Source organism: Phoca vitulina, unplaced genomic scaffold (genome assembly GCF_004348235.1).
Source record: "Phoca vitulina isolate PV1807 unplaced genomic scaffold, GSC_HSeal_1.0 scaffold36, whole genome shotgun sequence".
NCBI lineage: Eukaryota > Metazoa > Chordata > Mammalia > Carnivora > Phocidae > Phoca > Phoca vitulina.
This window is the reverse complement of record NW_022589739.1, coordinates 11,943,266-11,967,144: the sequence shown is the minus strand read 5'-3', so window position 1 is coordinate 11,967,144 and position 23,879 is coordinate 11,943,266. Positions and strand designations below refer to the sequence as shown.

Below are 23,879 nucleotides of genomic sequence, written 5' to 3'. Positions count from 1 at the left end.
CTGTCTGCTGATGCGAGATCAAGCAGTGAAATGATCTTTGGAATTATACCAGCACTGCCAGGAAAAATCTTCTATTAGTACTGTTTAATTTTAGTTTTCTCCTTTTTTCTGTAACAACATGAGGACATGGCGCCTGGGTTTGAAGACTGGGTTTCATAAGTGGGAATTTGGAATGAACAATGGCAGGGAGAGCATTCCTGGCCTTCTCTGAAAGCTCGCACAGAAGTAGCTGGGAAGGGAAAGTGACCAAGAGAGGGCAGAAACAGAGGGATGAAATCATAATACTAAAAAGCATCCAAGACAATTTTCTGGTAAGAACTTTATTCCTGGACTCAGCAACTATTTGGAACACTTCCAAGTATGTTCTAAATGACAGGAAGATGAAAGACAATGGAGTGAGTTTTGAGGGGTTGGTTCCCATTACTGATGAGCAGAGAAACATTCCAGTGCACTGGGAGGTAGCTCATAGCTAAGCCGAGAGGTGACATGTATGTATCATTTTAGGATTTGCTCACCATGTGTCATGCCTGGTGATTCGACAAGCTAAAAGTAAGGATCTTCATGTGTACTATTCCTCCTGACAATTTGCTTCGTTATTTACAACAAGGCCCCTAATCTCTGGAGTGATGATTCCCAGAGCTACAAAACGCATGTGATCCTCTGGCGCTGGCACAAGCTGGCTGGCCTGAGTTTTGCTAGATGAGATAGATATCAGCAGTGTTCATTTGTGTGCAGAACATAAGCTGGCTAGTGTCAGTACCATCTACATGATTAGTGTGGTTAACATTTTCTGACTGATGGTGGGAGCCAGTGTTTTCTCAGTGTTACTTAGATTTTAACAGAAAAGCCTGATAATTGCTACATTAGCCAGTTCTAGACTTCAGTAATAAAAACAACAAGAACTAAAAAACTGACTTTAATATTTACATAGTATTTGATATATGCTAGCCACTGTTCTGAGTAATTTATGGATATTAACTCGTTTGTTTTGCACAAAAACCCTTTGAAGTCGAAATACCATGATTGTCTCCATTTACAGATGAGGAATATGAGGCGGAGAGAGTGTTTCATGAAATAATGCAATGCGATTCTGTCACTGACTGCCCAGTTAGTGCAGACTTCACAGGTTAAGGGCATAGTCCCCAAGAGGACTGCTGTCACTTCAGACACTGACCAGCCATAAACTTTGGGTGTTTCCAGCCACCTGTGCTCTGACTGACTGGCTACAAATCATGGGTTCCCACTATCCCCTCAGGTTTGACAATTTGCTAAATGACTCACAGAACTCAGGAAAGTGCTGTACTTATGATTACCATTTTACTATAATGGATAAAAGTTAGGGCCAGACAAAAGAAGAGACCAATAGGGCGAGGTCTAGGAGGGTCCTGAATTTGGAACTTCTGTCTCTTCCCTTCATGGAATCAGGACCTATCACCCTCCCAGCACATTAATCACGAATACGTTTGCTGACCAGAAAGCTCATCGGAGCCTCAGTGTCCAGAGTTTTTATTGAGGTCCTATTTCATAGACATGATTGATTGAATCACTGGCTCCATGATGGCACTCATTCTGCACCCCCTTTTCCTTTCTGAAGGTTGGGCTAATATCTCCTGGCCCAAAGGCCCAATCCCCTAGTCACCTGGTTGGTCTTCCTGGTCACTAGCCCCCATCCAGAGTCATTAGCTCAAACTCAAGTGTGATCCAAGGGCTCCACCATGAATAACAGAGATATTCCTATCACCAGGGAAATTGACCTGAAGACAAAGACCACCGAATTCTTTGTTATACAAAATTAAGTAAGAAAGAGTCGAACAAACTGGGCTGAGGAAGGATCAAGAACAAGGGAAACTCCAGGGATCCCAGCAGCAGGGACTAGGGGATTGGCCTTTTCTAATTAGCTACTCTTAGATGTCTCTGCTTCATTCATTTTTTATCTAACTAAGTATCTTTGCTCAACGGTCAGATATGGTGGAGGGAGAATCAGATTGGCATAGTTTGGATCACAGACTTATTATGTAGGGTAGAGGTAGTGAGAGAATATGTATGCGGCTTGGTGGGGGGCTGCGGCAATTTCCAATCCCTCTAAGAGGAAGGGGGGCTGGCAGTTCTTTAAAGGAAGGTAGGCCAGGTAGATTTTGTAGAATCTTTGAGAAACAGAATTATTGTTTGCATATTTGAGCCAGTGGAAACAGTAACAGTGCCCTTAGAGGATGGTGGGAGGCACTGACCTAAGAGGATTCTCCTCTAAAACACGGTTTCTATTCTTCTAAACAAAGTGCATCATTACTATTTTTTCTCCCCTTTCCTGGACATGTGATTTCAAAAGATGCTATCAGCCAAACAAAGTAATAATTTCTTTCCCCATTTGTATGGATCAAAACCATCTTAAACTATCAACTTTGATTCTAACTAAATAATATGATTCCAGCTAAAAGCAAAAGAACCCAGTATTCTAGTGTAACTTTGAACTTTGCCTTGAGAAAATATTTATTTTCTACTGGAAATAATTTGGAAATAATTCCAAATAATAATTTGGAAATAATGAAATAAACTCAACAGATCTCCAGTTCTGTCTGTGCTATTCTTTGTAGGATGGGATTTTTCATAGGAGGCAGTTGGAGAAATATTGGCAAACCGGGAGGCTTTTAGAGAGAAACCCTGCAGAACTGGCCTTTGTCCGTTGACATAACCCAGCAGGGGCAGGTGGCATTGGACTTCTGTCTAAACCATTTCAGAAGTCAGATCAGTATAAAAGAGCAGGCATCCCCTTTTTGCTTTTACATAAACCCAGTGAGAGGTGTTTATCCTCTTGTTTTAGTTACATAAAAATTACTTTGCTAAGTGAATCTTTAAGCCATTGAGTTAAATACCTCAGCCATTGTTGCTACATTTTAGGGGGGAAAGATATCATTGACTTTTTCTTTATCTTTGTCTTGGATTCTTTTAGATCCTTTTTTTCCAACAAAAACAGCAACAAAACCCAACTAGCATCAATGCGGTGATTTAACACTGCAGTCATTTTTGGTTTATATTAAATAGCTACTTGAAGGTAAAAGGTCTTACTTGAATCCACATTTAATAAAGGAACCTGAGCATGTCTCACCTATTTCCGTTACCAAGTCCTAAGGATTCTACCTCTCTCCTATATTTTATGTGCATCTCCTATGATACTGCCTTAGCTCAACTTCATCTTTTTGAAAGATTTATTCATTTGTACTTGATAATACAATCAGATGTAAATATTGAAAGTATAATTTTTTTGAGTTTTGACACATGTATACAAATGGATATCCTTTATGAGATACATGTTTTGCAAAGATTTTCTTCCAGTCTGTGGCTTATCATTCTTTTGAAGAATGGTAAGTTTTAATTTTTCTGAAGGCCAGTTTTTCAATTTGTGCTTTTGTGGATCATTCTTTGGTGTCATATGTAAGAAATATTTGCCTAACCCAAGATTACACAAGGATTTTCTCCCATGTTCCCCTCTAGAAGTTTTATAGTTGTAGGTTTTATGTTTAGGCCTCTGATCTGTTCTGTATTCGTGTATGTTAGTGTTAAGTATGGATCCGAGATCTTTTTTGTGCTCATGGATGTCTCAATTGTTCTAGAACCATTTGTTGAAAATTCTGTCCTTTCTCCACTGCTAAAAATCAGTTATTAAGGAGGGCACGTATTGCATGGAGCACTGGGTGTTATACACAAACAGTGAATTGTGGAACACTACATCAAAAACTAATGGTGTACTGTATGGTGACTAACATAACATAATAAAAATAAATAAATAAATTATCCATATAAGTATGGGTTTATTTCTGGACTTTACATTCTGATCCACTGATCTATTTGTCCTTATTGTTAATACCGTGCTATTTTGATTACAATAGTCTTATAATAACCTTTTAGTCAGATAGCGTTCGCCTTCCAACTTGGTTTCCCTTTTTCCAACTTGTTTTGGCTGTTTGTTTGTGAACCAACTTGTCAATTTCTACAAAAAAGCCTGATAGGATTTTGGTTGGCATTACACTGAATCTGTAGCTCAGTTTGACAGAACTGACATCTTCCCAATATTGAGTTCTCTGATCCATGAACAAGGTACATCTTTCTATTTATTTAGGAGACATACTTTCTCTCGGTAGTATTTTATAGTTTTCAGTGTACAGGTCTTTCATATATTTTGTCAGATTTATCTCTATTTCATAGATTTTGGGTTATTGTAAATAGTATATTTTAAATTGTGGTAAGATACGTAAAAATTTGATTTTTATATATTGATCCTTGTATTCTGCAACCTTGCAATAAACTCACTTATTAGTGAGATACCATCAGAGTTTCAACTGAGATAATCAAGTCTTCTAATAAAGAAAGCTTTATTATTTTATTTTCCAATCTGGATGTCTTTAAAGACTTTTTCTTGTGGTGGTATCTGGCTGGTTCAGTTGGTAGAGTGTGCAACTCTTGATCTCAGGGTTGTGGGTTTGGGCTCCATGTTGGGTGTAGAGATTACTTAAATAAACAAGGTCTTTTTTTTTTTAAGATTTTATTTATTCTTTTGAAGGGGGGAGTACAAGCAGGGGGAGCAGCAGAGGGAAAGGGAGAAGCAGGCTCTCTGCTGAGCAGGGAGCCTGACGTGGGGCTCGCTCGATCCCAGGACTCTGGGATCATGACCTGAGCTGAAGGCAGATGCCCAACCAACTGAGCCACCCAGGTGCCCCAATAAATAAGGTCTTTAAAAAAAAATCCTTCTTCTTGTCTGATTGCCCTGATTAATATCTCCAGTACAGTCTTGAAGGGAAGTGGTAACAGTAGGCATCTGTGTCTTGTTTCTGATCTCAGGAGGAAAACATTCAGTCTTTCACCATTAAATATAACATTAGCTGTGGGGATTTTTTTGCAAAAGTCTTTTGTTAAATTGAGGAAGTGACTTTCTATTACTGATTTGCTGAGAGCTTTTATCAGGAATGGATGTTGGATTTTATCAAATGAGTTTTCTGTGTCTGTTGAGATGATTGCCTGTTTTTTCTATTTTTATTTGCTAAGATGGTGAATTACATTGATTATTTTTATTTTTTAAAATATTTTATTTATTTATTTGACAGAGAGAGACACAGTGAGAGAGGGAACACAAGCAGGGGGAGTGGGAGAGGGAGAAGCAGGCTTCCCGCCAAGCAGGAGCCCGATGTGGGGCTCGATCCCAGGCCCTGGGACCATGACCCGAGCTGAAGGCAGACGCTTAACGACTGAGCCACCCAGGCGCCCTACATTGATTATTTTTAAAAAAGATTTTATTTATTTATTTGAGAGAGAGAGAGAGAGAGCACATGAACAGGGGGAGGGCAGAGAGAGAGGGAGAGAGAGAATCCCAAGGAGACTCCACCTTGATCATGGAGCCCAACTTGGGGCTTGATCTCACAACCCCAAGATCATGACCTGAACCAAAATCAAGAGTCAGATGCTTAACTGACTGAGCCATCCAGGCGCCCCACATTGATTAATTTTTAAATGTTAATCCAACCCTGCATTCTTGGGATAAACCCCACTTGGTCATTATCCTTTTACTGTATGGTTGGATTCTATTTGCTAAAATTTCATTTCAAATTTTTATATCTTTGTTAATGAGGGATATTGGCTTATAGTTTTCTTATAATACCTTTGTTTTTGGTATCAGGATTATGCTGGCCTCATTGAATTAATTGGGAAGTATTCTTCAATTTTTCAGAAGACTTCATATAGAGTTGGTATTATTTTTCTGTAAATATTTGCTAGAGCTCACCAATAAAGCCACATGATCCTGGAGTTTTCTTTGTGACAAGGTTTTTAATAACAGTGTCAATTTCTTGAATAGGTATAGGACTATTAGGTTATCTATTTCTTCTTGAGTGAGCTTTTGTATTTTGTGTCTTCAATTTGTCTATTTCATTAAGTCATCAATTTACTGGCGTACATTTATTCATAACCTTTTCTTTTTTTTTTTTAAAGATTTTATTTATTTATTTGAGAGAGAGAGAATGAGAGACAGAGAGCACGAGAGGGAAGAGGGTCAGAGGGAGAAGCAGACCCCCTGCTGAGCAGGGAGCCCGATGTGGGACTCGATCCCAGGATTCCTGGATCATGACCTGAGCTGAAGGCAGTCGCTTAACCAACTGAGCCACCCAGGCGCCCCATAACCTTTTCTTATTATTCTTTTTAATACATTGATATACTCAAAGGACCAGTGTTTGGTCACAAGGATTTTCTCTATTGTTGGCTATTTCATTGGTTTTTACATTGATCTTTATTATTTTCTTTCTTCTGCTTACTTTGGGTTTAATTTGTTCTTCTTTTCTAGTTTGTTAAGGTGGAAACTAAGATCATTGATTTGAGGCCTTTCCTTTTTTCTAATATAGACATTTAATGCTATAAATTTCCCGTAAGTACTGCTTTAGGTATTTTGCAAATTCTGGTATGTTTTGGTTGTTTGCTTTTTTCTAACTGGTTTATTGGTGGCATAGACAGAGTAAAAATACCTAAAATGAAAACACAACTGGTGATGAATCCTTATTATCACTTTTTCTTTTTTCTTTTTTGGTCTGATACAGTCTCCAATAACTCCAATACAGTGTATTCCTTAATAATGTATTCCAATTTGAGGAATTCTTTTGGCCCTGGAAATGCATACCTCTGAAATCTGTCTTATATCTGACATCCATCTAGTAATAGTTCTTCACTATGTTAGATGATATGTTTTCTTTTGATTTTCATTCAGTTCAAAATACTTTCTCTTTCCTTTTTGATGTCTTTGATTCCTGAGTTTTTTAGAAGCATGGTATGTAGTTTTCAAATGTTGGGGGATTTTCCAGAGATTTTTCTGTTATCAATTTCCAGTTTAATTCCATTGTGGTCTGAGAACGTAATTGTATGTCTTGAATCCTTTAAAACATTTTAAAATTCTAGTTACTTAACATACAGTGTAATATTGGTTTCAGGAGTAGGAGTCCTTTCAATATTTTTTAATCCTTTAAAAATTTTTAAAACCTTTTTTTTTTTTTTATGTCCCTGAACATCATATATCTTGGTATGTGCACTTGACTATTGTTGGGTGGAGTGTTCTATAAACGTCAATCAGGCCATGTTGGTTGATGGTATTGTTCAAGTCTGCTGTATCTTTGCTGATTTTCTGCCTATTGCTCTTATCAGTTATTGAGGGGGAGTATTTAAATTTCCAACTATAATTGTGGATTTGCCTATTTCTCCTTGCCTATTAATTCTATGAGTTTTTCTTCATGTATTTTTTTTTAAAGATTTTATTTATTTGACAGAGACACAGCAAGAGAGGGAACACAAGCAGGGGGAGTGGGAGAGGGAGAAGCAGGCTTCCGGCCGAGCAGGGAGCCCGATGCGGGGCTTGATGTGGGGCTCGATCCCAGGACCCTGAGATCATGACCTGAGCCGAAGGCAGACGCTTAACGACTGAGCCACCCAGGCGCCCCTCTTCATGTATTTTGAAGGTTTCTTACTAGGTGCATAAAGATTTAGGATTTTTTTTTTAAGTTTATTTATTTAAGTAATCTCCACACCCAATGTAGGACTCGAACTCATGACCCTGAGATCAAAAGCCTCATTCTTTATCAGCTGAGCCAGCCAAGTGCCCCAAGATTTAAGATTATTTTGTCTTCTTGATTAATTGATCTCATTATTATGAAATGACTTTCTTTTTCCCTGGTGATAGTCTTTGCTCTGAAATCTCCTTTTATATTAATAAAACTTTCTTTCAAGTATTATTGGTTTTGTGTATCTTTTTCCATCTATTTACTTTTAATCTACGTGTGTGTGTTTTGGGGGGTGGCAGAAGGAGAGGGAGAGAGAATCTTTTTTTTTTTTTTTAAAGATTTTATTTATTTAACACAGAGAGAGCAAAAGACAGAGAGACAGAGAGACAGAGAGCAAGCACAAGCAGCGGGAACAGCAGGCAGAGGGAGAAGCAGGCTCCCCACCAAGCAAGGAGCCTGTTGCGGGGCTCAATCCCAGGACCCTGGAATCATGACCTGAGCTGATGGCAGACGCTTAACTGACTGAGCCACCCAATTGCCCCGAGGGAGAGAGAATCTTAAGCAGGCTTCACACCCAGTGAGGAGCCCAACATGGGGCTCCATCTCACGACCCTGAGATCATGACCTGAGTTGAAATCAAGAGTCACATGCTTAACTGACTGAGCCACCCAGGCATCCCCTTGTGTTTTTATATTTAAATGCATTTCTTATAAACAGTTTATGATTGGGTCTTGTATTTTTTTTTTTTGCAATCTGATAATCTCTGCCTTTTAGTTGGGGTATTTAGACCATTTACATTTAATGTGGTTATTAATCTGATTAGATTTGAGGCTACTATCTTGCTATTTGTTTTCTGTTTTCTCCTGCTGTTTTTTTTAATTCCCTTTTCCTCTTTTTCTGCCTTCTTTTGGATTAATGAGTAGTTTTTATGATTCCATTTTATCTTTTTTTTATTGGTTTAACTCTTTCGTTATTTTAGTGATTGCTCTAGAAGATAAAATATGCATCTTTAACTTATCACAGTCTACTTTCTAGGGATATTATTATTTTAGTTTTTATTGAAATATAGTTGACACACAATATTACATTAGTTTCAGGCGTACAGCATAGTGATTCAACAACTCTATATGTATGCTGTGCTCACCACAGCTGTAGCTACTGTCACTATATAATGCTATTGCAATTGCAATACCACTGATTGTATTCCCTTTACTCTACCTTTCATTGCTGTGACTTATTCATTCTGTTTGGAAGCTTGTATATCCCACTCCCTTTCATTCATTTTGCCCTTTCCCCTAGCCCCTTCTCCTCTGGCAACCACAAGTTTGTTCTCTGTTTTATGGGTCTGTTTCTGCTTTGTTTGTTTGTTCATTTGTATTGTTCTTTTGATTCCATATATAAGTTAAATCATATGGTATTTATTTTTCTCTGTCTGACTTACTTTACTTCACATAATACCCTCCAGGTCCATCTGTGTTGTTGCATATGGTAACCACATTTCCTTTATCCATTCATCTACTGCTGGATACTTAAGATTGCTTTCATATCTTGGCTATTGTAAAACATGCTGCAGTAAACAGGGGTGCATATATTTTTTCAAATTAGTGTTTTCATTTTCTTTGGGTAAATAGCTAGTAGTAGAATTACTGGATCATATGGTAATTTTATTTTTAATTTTTTAAGGAACCTCCATACTGTATTCCACAGTGACTGCACCAGTTTATATTCCCACCAATAGTACATGAGGTTTCTGAAGAGATACTATTATACCTTATCACATATAGTGTAAGAACCACAGTAGTGTACTTCCATTTCTTCCCTCTCAACTTTAGTTCCACTCTGTACTGTGGCCTGGAAATTCTTTCAAAGCCAGAAGCTAGGGCAATTGTATCACCTGCCTCATTTGTTTACTATCTCTCAAAGATCACTGTCCATTGTAGGCTGATGTCCAATGTCTTGAAAACCATTGTTTCATATATTTTGTCTTTTTTTTCCTGTTTTTTTTTTTTTTTTTGGGTTGTTTCAGGAGGGAGGATGAATTCCATTCTAGTTACTTCATCTTAGCCTGAAGCAGAAACCTCCCCTTAATCATCTTTTGCTTGGATGCTTTCATACTATTCTTCTTGGCTCAGTCTACCTCTACTGTAGTTTGTCCTTTGATTGGTTCCAGAGAGATCTTTCAAAAGTAAATATCTGACCATGTCTCTGCTTGCATTTTTCAGTGGCTTCTCATTAAAAAAAAAAAAAAATTTTTTTAAATAATGAAACAAACATGCTAGGACACCAAATTCTTAGGTGGAAGAAATATTCTTAATTGGAACCTGGATAAATAAAGGTATTGCTAAAGATGGTACAAGTAAATTCCCATGTAATCATATATGATAATCATATGTTATTTTGAAGAGATAAATATTGGCTCTTCTATTGGTTAGGTAACACTTGAGTTTCTGTAGAATTAGCAGTAAGCTTAGGTTACAACTGCCGTCTCATTTGGTACTCAACACAATAAGGTACTTGAAAGCTCAGTAGTTGTTGATGTTATTATAGCAAATGCCATTGATTTTTTAGTGTTTATCTATGAGATGCTAGATGCATTAAAATTAAATGTCCATTTGTAATCTCAACTAAATTATCTCAGTTAGGGGAAAAAAGCTCAAAATGTATATGTAAGTAAAAATCTAGTGATCTTTTATATCCTGAGAGTTTCTTCATATTTTAATGCTGTTTCTCCATCATGCCTATTCATCTTTGTAGTATTGGCCCCAAAAGGTACTGTTTCTCTCCTACAATTTGTGCAAACATGCCTGCATTAAAAAAGAAAACAAATAACTGAGTACCTTCTATATACCAGGCATTGTGCTAGATTAGCATATCAGGCGCATGCTAATTTCTGTGATCTACTTATTTTTCTTTTTTTTTTTTGAAAATTTTAATTTAAATTTAATTTAGTTAAAATATAGTGTATTATTAGTTTCAGGGGTAGAATTTAGTGATTCATCAGTTGCATGTAACACCCAGTGCTCATTACTTCAAGTGCCTTCCTTAATGCCCATCACCCAGTTATCCCATCCCCCCGTCCACCTCCCCTCCAGCAACCCTCAGTTTGTTTCCTGTAGTTAAGAGTCTCTTATGGTTTGCCTCTCTGTTTTTATCTTACTTTATTTTTCCTTCCCTTCCCTTATGTTCATCTGTTTTGTTTCTTAAATTCCACATACAAGTGAAATCATATGGTATTTGTCTTTCGAGTGACTTATTTCACTTAGCGTAATACCTTCTAGTTCCATCCATGTTGTTGCAAATGGCAAGATTTCATTCTTTTCGATGGCTTAGTAATATTTAGTTGTATATATATATCCCACATCTTCATTATCCATTCATCTGTCGATGGGCATCTGGGCTCTTTCCATAGTTTGGCTATTGTGGGCATTGCTGCTATGAACATTGAGGTGCTGGTGCCCCTTATTTTCTACCACTTTCCATCCCATCTCTTCTATAGCTACACTGATTTATCTGAAGTTACTAGGATATGTCGTTTCCTTTCATTCCTTGATGCTTTCATATATACTGTCCCCTCTGTCCTTCCCCCTTGTTGATCTGATTGAATCCTATTTGACAATTAAGACTCAACTTAAGTATACCCTTCTTTAGGAAATCTTCCCTGGAAACCATAGGCTATGTTAGGTGCCTACTGTGTTCCCACAGCTCCTTACCCTTATCGCATCATAGCATTTAGCACACTAATTGCAACCATCTGTCCCCTTGCCTGTTTTCACACCAGACTGCTTCAGGGCATTATCTTATGTGATTTTATATCTTAACACTTAGCACAGGGCCTGGCCCAGTGTAGGGATGCGGAAGACAGAAGTTTGCCCTTGGCTCTACCATGTGTGATCTTAAACAAGTGGTTTGGCTCATTCAACATTCCAAAATAGGTTCTCTTACTGTTCTGTGCCCATGCAGACCTGGTTTGTGCAGGGTGGCCTTGTGGGCCTGTCACCTGAGGCCTTGGCCCAAGGGCTGGATTCTTTTTGTAATGATGATTCAGGGCTTGAGGTTGACAGCATATGAGAAAACTAAGACCCCTGCCTCCCTCAAGGTGCAGATGGCAAGCTGCTAGTGAAAGCCAGAAGGAAACCACTCAGAGAGACAAACCATAGGCCTAGGCCCAAACCGCTTTTAGGAGAGGGCCACTTTGGTAAGATTCTGTAGGTCTTTTGGAGTGCTCTCTATCCAGAGTAGCCAGATAAGAAGCTAGGCTTTGTGATGCCTTTTCTGTCTCACTCTAGCAGTCAGCCATTCCTTTCTTGGTCCCCCCACATCACCCCATATGAAGTACTATCTTATCCTCATGTGTTTTCTTTTCTTTTTTTTTAAAGATAAGATGTTTTTATTTTTTTAAAGGTTTTATGTATGTATGTATGTATGTATGTATGTATTTGAGAGAGAGAGAGAGACCACACGCAGGGGGAGTGTTAGACAGAGGGAGAGGGAGAAGCAGGTTCCCCGCTGAGCAAGGAGCCCGATGTGGGACTCCATCCCAGGACCCTGGGATCATGACCTGAGCCAAAGGCAGCCGCTTAACCGACTGAACCACCCAGGCACCCTCATGTGTTTTCTTACATGTCTCCTTCTCTAGAAGAGAGCCCTTGTGATGAAAGTTATGCATGGTTTTTTTTTTAAAGATTTTATTTATTTATTTGACAGAGAGACAGTAAGAGAGGGAACACAAGCAGGGGGAGTGGGAGAGGGAGAAGAAGGCCTCCCACTGAGCAGGGAGCCTGGTGCGGGGCTCGATCCCAGGACCATGGGATCATGACCTGAGCCGAATGCAGACGCTTAAGGACTGAGCCACCCAGGTGCCCCGGAAGTTATGCATATTGGTCTCTGTATGTAGTAACTTGCCCAGAACCTACCAGAGTAGGAAGCCAGGGAGAGCTTGGTGAATGAATAAATGAATGGTGATGGTAATAATAATCAATATTTCCTTGGCATTTATTTATGCTAGGACCTTCCCATATCTTCACTTTGCTCTTGTGATGTGAGAACTCTGATTCTCACCATTTTATAGGTGACAAAAATGAGACCCAGAAAGGTTAAGTAACTTGTCTGTGGTCCTACATCTAGTAAGCGGTAGATCCCGAATCCAAACAAAAGCCCACATTCTTAACCACTGTGCTGACTGGCTGACCAAAGGGCTGAGCAAAAGCTGACTGAGCAATCAACTGACTAACAGCTGTGTGAAGGAGAGGCAAAGAAAGGACTGTCAACAGTCCTGCCAGACGTAGTTCTTTTGGGATGTGGGTTTGAAACCACAAAACTAAATGAGGGCTTCATCCGGAGGCACCACCAGTCCATTAGGGGAAAGAGATCCTGATTCAGGAGCCCATTTCTTACTGCTTATTCTTTCTCTGGCAAGAGAAAGGATTGGCCAAGGCCGAGGACCTGTTCTGGCATATTCCCAGAGGTATTGCTATAGCTCACGTGCTAGGGAGTAATGCTTACTGTTGCATCTTTCTGGAGTGCCTTTCCCCCAAGTATTCACATGGCTCACGCCTTCATTTCACTGTCTGTTCCAATGTCACCTCATCAGAGAGGCCTTCCCCGATCCAATCTGAGAACGCGCTACTCTTTATTCTCTTACCCTGCTTTGTTTTTCTTCATTGTACTGATCACCACCCGACATAGAATTATTTGTTTATGGTGTTTTAGTTTGTCTCTCCCCACCAGGGATCCGGGGCTCTGTTGTGTGTACTGTTGTCTCCCTAGCTCCTGAAGCAGTGCCTGGCAAGCAGTCAGTGCTTGATGTCTGTTTTTGTTTTTTTCAGTGAATAAATGATTTTGGACTTTGAGACTACCTGCCTTCAAGGACTTTCATCATTTGGCCTCAGTAATGCCTCACTCTTCTTGTCTCTATATGTTACCCTTCAACTCCAGACAAACTGGAGTTAGTGTTCTCTGAACAGGCCTCACATTTTATAGTTCTCTCTTTGTTCACGTTTCTTCCCTCTTTCATATATATATATATAAATCTAGCATTCTAAAATGGCCAGGTATTTGGCAGTCCTCGATTACTTCATTTTTTTTTTTGTGGTTATTTCAGAATAAAGTGGGAGAGTTTACTCATTTGTTTTTTAGAATTTATTTATTTGGGAGAGAGAGAGCAGAGTGAGAGAGCACACAGCAGGGGTGGACGGTCAGAGGGAGAGGCAGACTCTCTGGGGTGCCTGGGTGCTTCAGTCGTTAATTGTCTGCCTTCGGCTCAGGTCATGATCCCAGGGTCCTGGGATCGAGCCCCACATCGGGCTTTCTGCTCCGCAGGAAGCCTGCTTCTCCCTCTCCTACTCCCCCTGCTTGTGTTCCCTCTCTTGCTGTGTCTCTCTCTGTCAAATAAATAAATAAAATCTTAAAAAAAAAAGAAGCAGCAGACTCTCTGCTGAGCAGGGAGCCCTGTAACACGGGGCTGAATCCCAGGACCCTGGAATCATGACCTGAGCTTAACCAACTGAGCCACCCAGGCACCCTGAGTTTACTCATTTTATATAAAAATCTTTCTCAAATGGAAAAGGCCCCTTCCTATTCTTTTTTTTTTTTTTTTTTAAAGATTTTATTTATTTATTTGAGACAGAGAGAATGAGAGAGAGAGCACATGAGAGGGGGGAGGGTCAGAGGGAGAAGCAGGCTCCCTGCCGAGCAGGGAGCCCGATGCGGGACTCGATCCAGGGACTCCAGGATCATGACCTGAGCCGAAGGCAGTCGCTTAACCAACTGAGCCACCCAGGCGCCCCTAAAAAAAAAAAAATCCAGAAATTGATGTTCAGTTAGCTTCTCAGATAGTCAAGATCTATCCTGGCCTCCATATCAATTTCTGGAGTTCTCTGCTGATATGCATTAAGGTAAGTGCTTTACTTCCATGAGAAGTCTGTGGGGGAAAGTGATGCTGTTGGTGGGAAAGCATAATGGAAATCCTGATGGGATGTGCTACCTGTGATCCAGGACCTACAGAGTGCCTTCATTTGTCCATTCATTCATTTATATTGATTCTTTTGTCCAGTAAACTTTACAGAGTAGTTCAAATGATCTAGCTCTGTGTTAGACATTGGGGAATGTGACATGTTCCCTACCACCACATTGTTTCAAGCACAATGGAGAAGAGAGATACGTGACTAAGTAATAACAATATAACATACAGCTCCCAATATAACATAAGGGAGAGCTAGTACTTATTTTATTTTGAAGGTTTTAGAAGAGAGGATTTTGAAATGGGCTCCAAAGCATTTCCACAAGTGTAGAGTTAGAGGTGGGTTTTAAGAATTAGTTGGTGGTTAGCCGGCCGCGAAGAGGGAAAAGAGCTTTTCTGGAAATAGCAAAGACCTAGAAATCTGAGAGCAATGTCCAAGGATGCATAAGAAAATAGCGCAAGATACCGATTCTGTATAAGGTCTGCCGAGGTAAGAGCTACAGCAGAGACAGCATCCAGGGCGGAGCTGTGAAGTTCAGGTTGACTGAACTGAATCTGTGTTGGATGAGTTTGACTGTTTGCCCAGTGGTATCCAACTGCACAGCACAATCAGCTGGGGTGCTATAAGACAAGACTATAGCTTGTACTTTTATTGCATTTATCTCATTCTTCAATTTTTGTGTATGTTTTACAGTATACCTAATGTCAGCATGTGAATCTGATTTATAAACAGTCATATATTGGCAGTGTATGGTCAAAATACAGTTGGAGTATGTCATGAAAAGGGTTGGAGACTACAAAGTTAGCCACCTTATAGATTTCTCTTAGGAAGGACTCTTTGGTATGGAAAACTCCAGCGGTTGGCCTTCTCTGACTCCACGTAGTATTGTCTGTCGTTTTGCCCAGAGATGTAGTTTTTGATCTCTCCAGGGGCCTTATGGACAGGCTCAGGGTGATGAGAGGCTGATGACTTTAGAAGACTGTCTCTTGTTTGCATGTCCTCCTGGGATTTGGACACGTGAGTCATTTGGAGACCGTATCTGTACTAAGCCCTCCTTGCCAAATTCCGTGGCTTTCTACTGACGGCAACAGCTCTCTGTACTTGCTCTTACCGTCTTCCTCACTTTGGCCTGGAGATTCTTCCCATTTTCTCTTTTGGAATGAGAAAGCAGAACAAGACTTTTAGCTTTTAGGTACTTGAACCTTAGGGGCAAGAGGCCCTGATATCTCGCCTTGACTACTGAGTGAGTGGGACACAGGGTTGCTCTCTGACAAGGATGCAGCCCATCCTGGCTTACTTCGCTCAGACTGCAGTGACTCTGGATGGCCACACCATGCTGCCAAGCCTACTTAGATAGGGTGTCTGCTTAGGTAACAGAATGATCGCATGCACACACACAGAACAACTACCTTGAGATTTATCCTGACATGCTGAAGCCATTATCCTTTCCCCAGTAGCTTAGCCATGGAGGGGCTGACTGTGTTGAGAGTCCATCCTCACTGGAGGGCGGTGGCCCCCAGCTACAGACCCTCTGTCTCACTCAATGTAGTGTTTAGAGCCGTGGTTCTCAGCCGGGGGTGGGGGCATCCTGTCCCCCAGGGAACATTGGGCATACCTGGAGACATTTTTGAAGGTCACGAGTGGCAGCATGCTACATTTAGTGGCTAGATGCCAGGGACTGCTGTTACCACCCTCCACTGCAGAGGACGGCCCCCACAACAGAGAACTGTCCTACCCAGAATGTCAGTGGTGCAGACTGAGAAACTCTGGTCGGAGTGCCTCTGCCTGTCTCCGCCGCGGCCGAAGGTGCAGCTCGGGAGGAGTTCCCGCACGCCAGGCGTCCATGCTCCCGCTTATGTCAAGGCATCCCCCCGGTAGACAAGGGGCCCTTGTAGCTCAGCTAGCCGCAGGCCTTTCTAGCAACAAAAAAGTGGCCTTCTTCCCACTTCCCATGCCAAGCAGAAAGGCCCCTTTGTGCAAGACGCGGCCGAGCGCCCTTGGCAGTGGTGGCGGGAGCGTGTTGTTCTCCGCACTTCACAGGCTGGTACTTGTCCGTCTGCCTCAGATCTGTGTGTCACTCGGCTACACCTTCACTACCCGGCATTCCAGACCGTAGTGAACGCGCACATTTGTCATGTCGACAGATGTGTACAGAGGCGGATACATTCCTTCTCAGGAATAAAAGGCTAATACATCCTACTTTTTTAACCCTGCTCTGTCGTCCCTCCTTTCCCAAACCCCAGGATTTGAACGTAGCTCTTGGACATTAATTTCTCTCTTCTTTTCAATGCTTTCTAGTCTGGGAATTTGAAATTTAACCAAGCAATGACTAAGCGCCCTTTGCCTAGCCTCTGGGATCTTGTCTTCTGGGATGCAGTCTGAGGGCACTAGACCTGCCTCACCTCCTCCCCAGGCCCCTTTCCCTTCTCACCTCCTGTGCCTCTGCGGATAGTTTCAGGTACCTCCAGAGTCTCTCGGGCTCAGAACTTCCCTCCTGAGGTCTAGAAGCTTCTTGAGGACGTTAAGAGATTGGAGCATTTTTGCCTTCAACCTTGTTTCCTGCAGGATGCTTGAGTGTCTGCTCTGCGCCGCCACGGGCTGGGCTCCACTGTAGGGGGTATAGGAGAACGAAGGGGCAGGTCCAGGCTTCCAGCTTCTCCAGCTTCCGTGAGAGTGACAGAAGTAGCCCAGCATCTGAGGTGTTGCACTGTGTATTTGTTTAAGGAGATTGTTGTTTCTGTTTGGGGGCCCACAATCAGAACGTCTCTGGAACTCCTCATGTGGGGGTCGTTATTCTTTGAGTAAATTCTTATTGATGCTACTGTATAAGAAGCTCTATTTTATTTTATTTTATTTTACTTTGTTAAAGATTTATTTATTTGTTTTAGAGAGAGAGAAAGAGAGTGCGAGGGAGAGAGGCAGAGGAAAGAGGAAGAGAGAGAATATTCAGGCAGACTCCCCGCTGAGTGCAGAGCCTGACCCAGGGCTCGATCTCACCACCCTGAGATTAGGACCCGAGCTGAAATCAAGAGTCGGCTGCTTAACCGACTGAGCCACCCAGGCGCCCCAGGGAATCTCCGTTTTAGAGATAGTGGGGTGGGCAACAATGCATAGGACATAGTCCATGTCTTCAGTGCTGTCTGACTTTTAGAGGGAAATTGGACAGCATTCTGATGAAAGGCAGTTTTGGGGAAAGACATGGACCTTAAGAGAAGAGGGTGAGAAATCTCACCATTTCACTCTGCTTCAGAACTTTTTTGGCTTCTTCCTGCTCACAGCAGTAGTCTTCAAACTTGAGGATGTACAAATTCCTTTTAAGGGAAATAACTTATCTTGGACCTACAATGCTGACTTAAATTGTTTTTATTATAATTATTATTTAAATGTGTACAAACATAAAATGAGGTTTAAGTTGCTATATAAAATTTGTATACAAATATAAACAAAACCAGATTCATCCTTAAAAGCAAACTTCAAATCCAATAAAAATGGTATCTTTTTGCTGAAACTCAGTTGCTCCCACGTTTTTTAAGTTCAGCATGCCAGTATTAGTGGGTGTCACCTGATACACATATCCTTGTATGTCATCCAGCCAGCCAGCCATCAATCTATCAAGTAGACAGAGAGAGAGCGAGAGCACAAGAGTACACGATGGCTTAGCGCAAGGGTATGGAGGCACACTGCTTGAGTCCAGACATTTGCTTTACCAGTTCCTAGCTGGGCAGCTTTGGGAAAGTTATATATAATGTTTCTGTACCTCAGTTTCTTCAAATCTGTAAAACAGGGATAAAATGGGACCTATCTTTCACATGGTGGTTGTGAAGATTAATGAGTTAATATATACGAGGCTCCTAGAACAGTACCTGCCATATAGTAGGCGCCACGGAAAAGATGGCATTTATTAGTGTTACTGTCATTATTCTAGTTCAGGATGATTTCATCCCAAATGCTGGTATAGTGGAAGAGCAAGTCCATCCCCTATGGGTCAAACAAAAAGTACGGTATGTACTCCTTTCATAGTTAAGATTTTGTGGGAGGGGGAGATGGTAAACACATAAGCATGCAGTCAGTGAGAAGGCCGATGTGACTGTGATGATAAGTTCCAGTAGTGCTTGCATTCTGGAGTCAAGGCTCTGCTCGTCTCTTCCCACAGTGTACAACTGGACCGTGGATGAGGTGGTGCAGTGGCTGATCACGTACGTGGAGCTGCCGCAATATGAGGAGACCTTCCGGAAGCTGCAGCTCAGTGGCCATGCCATGCCGAGGTCAGGAGGAGACTGGCTCTCTCCCCCGGGGGTGTGGGGGATGGGCTGGGGTTGGCTACTTTCAGCCTGCTCTGGCCAGTTACACGAGGTTCCACCCTTTTCAGGGCAGAATCTGCAGACCTCTCCTCTTCTCGCATCCGTTGTGCCCTTACTGTAAAGCATGACAGTCGCTTCGCATCCGTTCTCTTATGTAGTATTTCTGTCGTGCCTGGGAATAGTACTAATAGCTGTCATTTATTGGATGCCTAGTACGTGGCAGGCACTCCTCTTCCACACTTTGTATACAGTATCTCATTTAATTCTCACATCAATCCTGTAAGGTAGGTATTATTGCACATAGATGGTGAACATGGCTAAGTAACTTTTCCAAGGTCACGTAGCTAGTTAGAGGCAAAACTGATTGGAACCTAGATCTGGGTGGACTTCAAAGCCTGTGGTGTTTCTTTCCTCTTTTGCTGTCCCTCCAGCAGCTGCCTCTTTTATTGCCCAGGAGCCTCGGGGCTCTGTTAGCCTCCCCTGAATTATCCACATACCGTGTATCTGCTCTAAAGAAGTGGTGTGAGGCGGGCCTGACTCCCCTCGGCCCCAGCCTCCTTTCCAGAGCGGCTCTTGCAAGGGCTGTGGTACCCTAACTCTGCCTCCTTCACAGGCACACTGCGCCAGGGCCTGCGGGGGAGGGGAAGGGATGGAGCTCTGCGTGGGCTTCTTGTGGGATGTCAAACTAGTGCCATGTGTCATTCAGTCATTAATCCATTTACTTATTCATTCGACACATATTTACTGGGTACCTGCTCTGTGCCAAGCACTTGTGCTGGGTGCTGGGGATAAAGATGACAACAGCCCGCCCTTGCCCTCAAAGGGCTCACTATCTGGTAAGTGCTGATTATGTACAATCTGTCATCTTATTACGTAGGTGCATCTGGTTATGAGCTTCAACAAAGGGGAAAGGGGAAGGTGAAGTGGTTGGAATGCCCACCCATGGCAGCTTCCAGCCCCAGAGCTACCGGGCCCTGCTGTCCAGGCCTAGTGGAGCTGGCTGCTCCCCACTCCGCTGCCTGCAGCCCTCTCTTCACAGCTTCTCCCTACTTTGGAGAGAGTAATAATCTTAATTTTGGTACATCCCCTTATAGAATACTTTCCTACCTGTTATTTCAGTTGATTCTCACAGTTCTGGGAGGAAGGAATTACTACCCCATCTTTTGGGTGAGCAAACTGAATGTCAAATATTTTATGATTTATCCAAACTGGCAAGTGACAGAGCTGGGATTTGAACCCAGGTCTGCCTGGTTCTAAGTGCCCTGCTTTTTTCACTGCATCTTCCTCTTGCCCCATATAGTTATAGATAGGCTTCCTGGAAATATTCAGTGTAGTTCTCTTTAACAAAACTTTACCCATCGTCTACCCCAGGCAGGGTTCTCTCCTGGGCTCTGAGGACAAAGAAATGCATTAGACCCCCTTAAATAGATGACTGACCATGAAGCTCCAGGATTTAGGTCTCTTTCTCATTACCCATGGAAATAGCAGCATTGCCTTGTGGATTCCTGGCTCATTCCATCTTGAGGAATAGCTATGGCTTGGATTAAAACTCAAACATAGGATAAGAAGTCAGTTCTCAGGTCATGGGCTCACTTAGCCTTCTTGTAGCTAGGATTAGATCCAAGACCAGACCCAGCCAGGCCAGGCAGAGGGGTAGAGGAAGCCAAGCTGTGGCACCTTAGTGACAGCAGGAAGCATGGAGCCTCGGTGCATGGCGTGTGGGATGGAATGGCAATGGTTCTCAGCCCACCACTAGGCAACATGGTATAATGGGAAGAATCTAGAAGATTTGAGTTCATTTCCTGTCTTTGCCATTTACTTGCTGTGTGACTTTGGGCAAGTTACTCAACTCTAAGTCTCACTTTTCTTATCTGTGAAGTGGAGCTAATGATAGAACTGTGTTCTTAAAGTCAGAGGACTAAATGAGGTATGTAAAGTGTGAGAACAGTACAAGATACGCAGTAGTTGCTTAGTAAATGTCAGCTCCTTTCTCGTTTCTCTCATTGCTCAGAAATAAATAATATTCCAGTTCTTAGATTTCTTTGACAAATAGACTGTGGAAAAGATGACACTTATTTTGATGAGTTAGATGAAGGCCAGTACACCTGGTAGAAGTGTTCTCTCCAAAGAGTAACCCCGAGAACTCTCAGGCTTGTAGGAAGCATCTGATTTTACATAAGTTTACACAGAAGGAAAAATGGGGCCCCAGAGGAGAGACCAAGCAGCTTATGCTCAGACAAGTGAGTTGCTGACTCAGCTGGGACCAGAAGCTTGATCTCCTGACCCCTTGTCTCATTGCCTCTCGTATAGGCGGCCTTGATTGCTTCCCAGGGCTAGAGAAGGATGTTGCTGCTCCTGTACCCAGGCAGGAGTGTAAATCACACACCACGATGGCAGAGGCCTCTTTTCTACCTGGGGAGACAAAGCTATGCATCAGAAAAGAGCACTGCCTTCATGGAGTAGGATAGTGGTAAATGCTCATGTGTGGGGCCCAGACCAGTGCATTGATAACCTTTCATATCTTATACCCGTCTCCTCCTGTACCCACAGTGTTCTAGCAGAAGAGAAACAAAGTCCAGTTTTTCCTGGGTCATTTTCTGGTTTACAGACCCTCTCTTATTAGAGTTATCATGAATAGTATGTTGAAGGTCATAAAAAATTACAATAATCTGGGAGTAAATTGCAGTGACTCAAATACAAGATAACAACACTAATGCAATGTTTGTCATCAGCAGGTTTATACTTAAGGCAGAGGGTTAGGATTAGAGGCCCTCAGAATCGCTGGGTCATGTGGCACGATGTTTTGACCTGGGTTGGACAGGAGAATGCATTTACAAATGGTGGGAGTGTGGGGACACGTGTATAATGGATAATCCCTGGCAGGAGAAACACAACAGAAAATTTACAGTTGGGGGTGGGAATGGTCACAGATGGATAATCCTCAGAGAGTAGGATTCTCAGGAGATGGTGGACATGGGCAGAAGGGTGAACATATTCTCGGTACACGTTATATGTCCCTCCTTACTCCCTGTTGAAAACCACTGGTCTAGACTCTGTGTTCTAGAACGCAGAGGGGAGCTATCACCAGGAGCTAGAAGTCATGGAAGTGTTCCTGGAGGAGGTGGGTAATCCTACCAGTCTCCTTCCTGGTTTTACTGGAAGGAAACTGAGCCCCTCCTCTTTGCTTCAACAGGCTTGCTGTGACCAACACCACCATGACAGGGACTGTGCTGAAGATGACAGACCGGAGCCATCGGCAGAAGCTGCAGCTGAAGGCCCTGGACACAGTGCTGTTTGGGCCTCCTCTCTGTGAGTCCTGGGGAGAGAAGGGCTGCTGATGTGCCACGGAACCCAAGGCTGTTGGGGTGGCTAGGCTGAGGTCCTGGGTCTCCTAGGCATACCTGCAAGGCTATACTTCCACTCTTTCCACTAAGAAATGAAAATATGAAGTATCAAATAGTCTTATGTTTTAATCCAGCCAGATGGCAAGGTCCATCCATTAGATACATTAAGAAAATACCTACTTCATTGCCAGTGCTGTGCTGGACCCCAGAGGAAGATCTGGATGAATCATATTCTGCCCTAAAGGGATAAAATGAATGTTCCAGAGAGGTACACAATGCTTCTGAGGTCCCGGAGGGATAGAGAAGGCATCCTATAGAAGAGGTGGCATGTGACCTCTGCCTGTAAGGATGGGTAGGGTTTTATTCCGTGCAGGTGGCAGGAGAGAACTTTCTAGGTGGAAGAAACAACTGGAGCAAGAATACAAAAGCTGAAATATGAAAGGTATGCTCAGGGATAATAAGTAACCCATAGGGTCTGAATGCCATTTAGCTGTTCCTTGCTTTCACTGTGGGCCTGCAGAGCATATGAACTGATTGCTGAACACCTTGTGTCCTTGGACCAGCCACAGAGGACTAGGTGGGCTTCCATGGAATCATAGAGACACTCAGGCCTAAGGAAGGAGTAGTCTCTTCAGCCAGGGGTTACTTGAGAGAATTAGGTAGTTCAGTTCCTGAAGATCTGCAAGGTGGGAATGGCCAACCCTGCCATCCTTTTCCTTATTCCAAGTGAACTCTGGAGGAACAAAAGTGGTAAGATTTCTTAGAAAATTAGCCTTCACCAAGCAGGCTCCAAGGCCCACTTCCTGCCCTTTGGGAGCTACTGGCATTGGTTGAGGAGGCCAGCAGCAGAATGATATAGAACCAGGAACCAGTCCGGAGAAGCCAGCTAGCAGGCAGGGTCGGAGACTGTAGAACATTTTCCCATCCGTGCGTTTGGCTTGACAAGTGCCCAAGCTGGTCTCAATAGAGGTGGGTGGGTCTGTACTTTTTTTGTTTTTTAAATTTTTAATAAACTTTATTTTTAAGAGTAGTTTTAGGTTTGCATCAAAATTGAGTGAAGATACACAGATTTCCCATATGCCCCTGCCCCCGTACATGCATAGCTCCCCCATGGTTAGCCCCCCCCCCCCCCCCCCCCCACCCCCGCCCTGAGTGGTACATTTGTAACAATTGATGAACCTATACTGACACATCACCATCACTCAGAGTCTACACTTTACAATGGAGCTGACTCTTGGTGTTGCACAGTCTATGGGTTTGGACAAATGTATAATGACATGTATCTATTGTCATTATTGTATCGTATAGGCTAGTTTCACTGCCCTAAAGATCCTCTGTGCCCCACCTATGTATCCCTCCCTCCCCCTCAACCTCTGACAACCACTGGTCTTTTTTTTTTACTTTCCTAGTTTTGCCTTTTCCAGAAGGTCTGTGCCTTTTGAAAATGTGAAACAAAGCAATATGGGAGAAGACTGATGTTCTTTTTCTCGTCCTCTTCCTGTTCCTCTTCTCTTTTCTTGCTTGTTTTTCTTTCTTTCTTTCTGGTCTTAGGACACATGTTTGCTTACCATTCATTGTGTAAGTTTTGAATAAATGACACAATGAATGGCTCTAGCGTTTACGTGAGGCCCACTACTGAGCAAAGGCCTTTCATTCACTAACATTTATTGAGCAACTACTGTGTACCAGTATAAATGACAGGGTCCTGCTCTCAAGAAGTTCCACCTAGGGATGCCTGGGTGGCTCATC

General features: G+C 42.4%; 1 protein-coding gene across 4 annotated transcripts in view; it reads left to right on the top strand.

Annotated features, from left to right (window-relative positions):
• Positions 1-23,879, top strand: part of STIM1 (stromal interaction molecule 1) — a 186,930-nt gene that overhangs the window by 133,549 nt on the left and 29,502 nt on the right. For all 4 annotated transcript variants that reach the window (XM_032426877.1, XM_032426875.1, XM_032426876.1 and 1 more), the window contains exons 4-5: positions 18,639-18,750; positions 21,980-22,095. In XM_032426877.1, coding sequence (XP_032282768.1) covers positions 18,639-18,750; positions 21,980-22,095 — 228 coding nt within the window. The remainder of the gene's footprint in view (positions 1-18,638; positions 18,751-21,979; positions 22,096-23,879) is intronic.